This window comes from Gigantopelta aegis, chromosome 10, assembly GCF_016097555.1.
Source record: "Gigantopelta aegis isolate Gae_Host chromosome 10, Gae_host_genome, whole genome shotgun sequence".
NCBI classification, from domain to species: Eukaryota; Metazoa; Mollusca; class Gastropoda; order Neomphalida; family Peltospiridae; genus Gigantopelta; species Gigantopelta aegis.
In genome coordinates this window covers 6595871-6602263 of record NC_054708.1, presented here as the reverse complement: position 1 = coordinate 6602263, position 6393 = coordinate 6595871, and the positions used below count along the sequence as shown (strand labels likewise).

General features: G+C 38.7%; 1 protein-coding gene across 1 annotated transcript in view; it reads right to left on the bottom strand.

Annotated features, from left to right (window-relative positions):
• LOC121383452 (protein crumbs-like) overlaps positions 1–1912 on the bottom strand; it is a 156576-nt gene extending 154664 nt beyond the window's left edge. The window contains exon 1 of the mRNA XM_041513504.1: positions 1676–1912. Coding sequence (XP_041369438.1) covers positions 1676–1706 — 31 coding nt within the window. The 5' untranslated portion in view covers positions 1707–1912. The remainder of the gene's footprint in view (positions 1–1675) is intronic.
• Between the last annotated feature and the right edge of the window lie 4481 nt (positions 1913–6393).

Genomic DNA, 6393 nt, shown 5'->3' with positions numbered 1-6393 from the left:
TACAGGTGTGTGTGCCACTGTGTTGGTGTATGTTACTACAGGTGTGTGTGCCACTGTGTTGGTGTATGTTACTACAGGTGTGTGTGCCACTGTGTTGGTGTATGTTACTACAGGTGTGTGTGTCACTGTGTTGGTGTATGTTACTACAGGTATGTGTGCCACTGTGTTTGTGTATGTTACTACAGGTATGTGTGCCACTGTGTTGGTGTATGTTACTACAGGTATGTGTGCATGTGCAGTGTGCACACACGAGAACATTATACTTAAGGTGCAGACCCTAGTTTTAACTCGTAAAAATGGAAACTAAATTCAGTTAATCAACAAACCTGTAACACATTTGAATAATGTTACAACAGAATGAAACAAGAGTCTATGACGTTAAAACCGGAAAATATCCTTAAAAAATAAGACTAGAACTCGAATCAATAACTGTTACTTCTCAGACACATGTGCATTTTTAAAAATATGAAAAATGCATTTTGTGATATTAGAAACAACAAGATGACCAGAAACACTTCAGTTGTATGGAAATGGATAATCTAAACAATAAAATATAAGTAATGTTTGATTTCAGTGATAATAAACGGCTCTAATAGTGAAATATATGCCTTAGTGTTTAAAAACTAGGGTCTGTCCCTTTAAATTAATACTTTATTAATGATCAATGAATGACTTGCTGTTTAACGACACCCCAGCATAGTCTGAATTGGACACAGAAAAATGGGTGGTTTACATTTAATGTGCGACATACACTAGGGAAGGGTTTGGGGACTGTTGACAAACATTTATGTAATTTTCAAGGTGGGAGTGGTCGTTTGATACATGGTCAGTCTAGGATTGATCCTTGTCAGTGGACCCATTGGGCTATTTCTCGCTCCAGCCACGACAGATATATCAAAGGCTGTGGTATGTGCTATCCTGTTTGTGGGATGAAACATATAAAAGATATGCTACTAATGGAAAAATTGTGGCAGGTTTTCTCTCCAAGACTATGTGTCAAAAATAACCAAATGTTTGGCATCCAATAGACGATGATTAATAAATCAATGTGCTCTAGTCGTGCCGTTAAACAAAACAAACTTTAAACTTGCTAAGCCTTATAAAATGTTACATGGAGGGTATAAAAATTCCAATTTTGCGTTATAATAATTCACGGCAATGAACTTGTGAAGACAGGTGCAATTGCAATAAATATATAAATAGGTTATATTTATTATAACAGACTACACCAACATCTATACAACGAAATGAAATTAGTTTTATGAAACCATCTCCGAAATGTGTCATTGTAAAGAGAAAGCGGAACAAGGAAATGCAACATAAGCGTACAGGTAGACACAGACAATTGGCCCGTGGAAGAGTTCAGGTGCGATAACTGGCACTCGCATTTGTCACGCTCTGCGATAAACCTCGGGGTTTACGTCTATACTCCACATCTGACCGTAACCTTTTTCAACAGAAAACACGCTTCAAAAAACCTTTAAGAACAATACCACGCCGCTAGCAACGAGACACTAAGTGCACGTGCAGATGACAACGATGTAGGAACTATCGTGGTTACGTGGTGACACACTGCAAAGTGAAGCGTCATTGACTCGGCCCGTGGCCTATCTCAACCCATCGGGGTTAGTTTTAAGTGAGCGAGTGATCGCGGCGGAGCTACGTTTACGTTTACCTGTGAAAGAACACCACGTCCTGAGTGCCATGGCTCCGTGTTTAGCAGCAGTAGCGTTCCACACACATTGTCGTACGTCGCGGGGCCTGGCGGGACCCTCACTCCCACCCAATACACGTAGCAGTAAAATCGTAACTCGACAACATTCCCGCGAGTCACGTGACTAACCTGATTCGGGATGGAAGATAAATAGTCCGTTTCATTGTTGTCGTAAGTGCATTCCAATGTGCTAAGAGGATTGACATTGTCATCCGGGCAATATACTCCCAGATACCTACAGCTTATCAACAGCTGTACGTGCGGGGGGGGGGGGGGGGGGGGGGGGGGGGGGGGGGGGCAAAATTATGTATATTTAACTGACATACGGGTAGAGCCAAATGTAGCCTATATTTGTTTTTAATACTGAATATAATTTTTTAAATTTGACTTAATTTTTGTTTATTTTACCATAAATACTTCGCACAGTTTAATTTTATTTCATGGTATAGTTTTAAAATGTAATAATACTATAGGCCTATTAATTTTCAAAACATTCCATGAATTAATTTTTAAAATTATACTTTTATACTCCTGTGGTAGCCTGTTTATATTATTTCTCCATTCTCGGGGGGTGGGGTGGTGGTGTCATGGACACTAGACTGGTATTCTTAAATGCAAATTCCTGCATTCTAAAAGTAAAATTCAGCATGACGAATTCTGGTAAATACAGGTTTTTGTTTTTTTAAATTCAGAATTATTGGCGGGGGGGGGGGGGGGGGGCGGAGGCAGTTCTAAAACATCCAGCCCCCTACTCTGCTCGGCTGGACTGGAATTTGTTTAATAAACACTGGTTTCTTGATTTTCCCTTTAACCCACCCTTGTCAAATAAAGAATAATTACATTAAAAAGCCACCATTTTATAATATAAAAAATATTGAGTGATTTTATTGACGTGTGATATCCCATGTCGTCTGACAAGGCCGGTGGCTGAGCATCGGACAGTAAAAATTATTAATGACTTATTCACATCTTGTAAATAGGCCTTTGTAGAATATAAAAATAAAAATAAAAACGCACAAACAACAAAAACAACAAACAAAACATTTAAAATAATAATAATAATAATAATAATTTTAAAAATCCACACAAAAAACAACAAACAATATCACTTGTTTGCATGTAAACATTACACCTAATATAAGACTACTCCCACACAGGTACAAACTCGCGACCCGAGCGTCACCGGTGTCAGAATAACCATTTATCAAGTGTGAATAAAAGACCGTCTTGAACCGGTGAAACACGCGCCTCATTGTAAACTTTTCATGTAGTTGACGATTACAGCACACGGAGTGTTGATTTGACCTTTCATGGCCATTAAATCCCAAGTGCCTGCCATGATTCCAAATCTGTTTGTGTTAATCATTAAGCTGTATGCTTATTTTGTATATATAATTTTCTTCCCTTTATAACAGTACTGATTTTTTTAACAGACCGTGTCCTATTCTATATAAATAAAGATAAAAATCTAGCTTGTGCCACCCACTAGATTGTGTCCCCCTCCCAAACTATAGATTGTGTCCCCTTCCCCACCCCACCCCAGATATTGTTCCTAAAGGTCTGTTTAATGTTATACCAGATGAGCAGGTCCGTAGGAACCGGAGTGGCACAGTCCCCCCCCCCCCCCCCCCATATAAACAAAGATTAAAAAAATATGGCATGTCTCCCACTAAAGGCTGTGCTCGCCCCCTCCCCCCTTCCGTCTCCCTCCAGCCATCATTCCTACGGGCCAGATGAGTAACGATAATTAACCATTCGCACTTTTACCCCTATTTGAATTAAAATAATAATTTTTATTTCTTGTTAGTATTTTTCAAATTATTATAATATTAATAGTTATATTTTCTTTCTTATGTTAGAATGAACAACTGTATTGCGCACACATCGTTACGACGACACTGGGTAGTTATTCTTAGTTCAATGACAGAACACAACAGAACTTTATTTCGCTCAGGCCGTTGCACAACGGTATACGAGGAACATACAATAACAATATTTGACAGAACCCGCGTATTCGTCCCGTTATTATTGGTTGACGATATTATGGAACGGACTATAACTACCCGTATTGACCGCGCGAACGGCTCACCTTGAGCATTCTGTAAGAATTGTATTTGATTAAATTATCACCTGTAGCCGTTCGGGGCGCCACAATCGCCTCTCCACGGTGGGCGGGGCGCGTGGATGCGTCACACATTCAAAGTGTGGAATAAAACAATGTTTGGTAATGAGCTAGAAAATTGAGACAAACGCTTAATTACGATTCTTCTTATAGATACCTTACTAAAGTACTTAATTTAGGCATAAAAAAATCGAAACCCGACCCTACCTAGAAAAAGGGGCCGACCCCTTTTCTTCAATGTATTATTTTTTCTCGATTTTTATTTTATCATTATTTTTTAAATTATTGTTATTGATATTTAAGTGGAAAGTATGGAAATGTACCCTTTTTGTCGGCACATTCCCGGAAACATTTAAAAACACAAATAAAAAGTAATCGTAATTGTAAATTTTTTTTTTTTTCAAAAGACATTTAAAGAAATGAAATAATTCAGACGAAGTACTAGGCACTTTTGTTCCTCATCTGTAATAAGATTATTATTGAAATTAGATAACAATGTTGTAAGTAGCGGAGGGATGGGGTAGGACCAAGGTGCTGCCGAAATCAAAACCATACATATTTATTTATTGCGGGATAGGGTACGTGTTTTTTTGGTTTGGGTGGGTGGGTGGGGGGTACCACTGGGCTACATCCCGCTCCTGTAATAATGAGTGTTCGAGACGGGACAAAAAGTAGACCTTACGTGAAATGGCCCTTTACCAACTTCCCTCAGAACTCGACACAAACGTCAACGTTTTCTCTTTGATCACCATTCATCTCAGAAATGTTGGGTGGTAATGGCGGGCCTTACTTTAATTCAACTTCATTTTAAAATGATCCAGGATGCATCAAAAAGCTCCACTACTGACATACTCTTCACTACAATTGTCATTTTGCTACAATATTATCTATAGTGATGACGCCTCTACCAGCAAAAGTTTCTCATCTCTTGTGGGCAATTTTTGCAAGTAAAAGGCGTCGTAAGACAGGCGCGGACCCAGGGGTTTGTTAAAGGGGGTTAGGTTGCCAGGCATGGGAAGAGGTCTTTGAACACGCATTTTTTTTTTTTTTGAACGTAGGCAAGGAGCGGGGGAGGGGCGTGTTACTCCTTCAGCACTTCTTCCTGGATTCGCGCCTGTAAGATGCCAACAAGTGGTGGGGATTTTTATATATTAATTTGCCTTTCAACATTTAAAGAAGATAATGTATTCTTTTCAGTGTACGGAGGCAGCAGTGCCCCCCTATATACTGTAAACGTTTGGTTGTATTACTGTTTTGATACGCTTTTAAGTGCCCACATGAGACTGGTTATGCTTGGTCATTTCCCATTCCGACCAGTGTGCCATTACTGTTATGTTGTTACCAAGGATTATAGTATAGCATTATCATTTTCCCATTCCATCCAGTATCTCATCACTGTTGTGTTATTACCTAGGACTATAGTACAGCATTATCAATTTCCCATTCCAACCAGTGTGCCATCACTGTTATGTTGTTACCAAGGATTATAGTACAGCATTATCAATTTCCCATTCCAACCAGTGTGCCATCACTGTTATGTTGTTACCTAGGATTATAGTACAGCATTATCAATTTCCCATACCAACCAGTGTGCCATCACTGTTATGCTGTTACCTAGGATTACAGTACAGCACTATCAATTTCCCATTCCAACCAGTGTCCCATCAGTTATGTTGTTACCATGGATTATAGTACAGCACTATCAATTTCCCATTCCAACCAGTGTTCCATCAGTTATGCTGTTACCAAGGATTATAGTATACCATGATCAATTTCCCATTCCAACCAGTGTGCTGTCTGTTTTTATCAAGGAGTATACTACAGCATTATTAATGTCCCATCCAACCAGTTTCCCATCACTGTTATGTTGTTACCAAGGATTACAATATTTCCTACTATTGTGTGTGGCAGTGAATAATTGAATACAAGCATACGTGATGCCAGCAACTTAGGGGGAGGAGCGGAGTGTGTATGTGTGTGTGTGTGTGTGTGTGTGTGTGTGTGTGTGGTGTTTCTCTTTTATCTGCAGAGGACAATGCATAATCTGCCACAGGTTTTGATAGCTATGTTGAATAGTCAAGTGTTTTGTCTTTTCTCATTCATTAGACCAAGTGGCACCCATAAGCTACTGATATAACATAAAATATTACTTAGCACTTTGTACATATTATTTTGTAAAACATTACAGGTACTATAACTGCAATACAAATCAAAATATACATACCCTTAAAAAAAGTAGGGCAACCTGAAATATTAATGTTAACATCAACTATTAGACCGAACATACGTTTTGGCCACAGACATCCTAGTAAAGAACGTTCAGGTCTGTTTATCAACACACCGAAACACATTCCATATTTTGTACATCCATCACGCAGTTGCCCAGTACACGTGCGTGGGGTGTCATTCTCTATTTTCACAATTTCCAGGAAGGTCGATTAATTATTGTGGAACATTATTTTTGTCAATCTTTTTCATTCTGTTGATCATACAGTTGTTATTGTTTTGTTTTTAGTCATTTTTATTGTTTGAATTTGCGATTTACTGATAAAAAAAA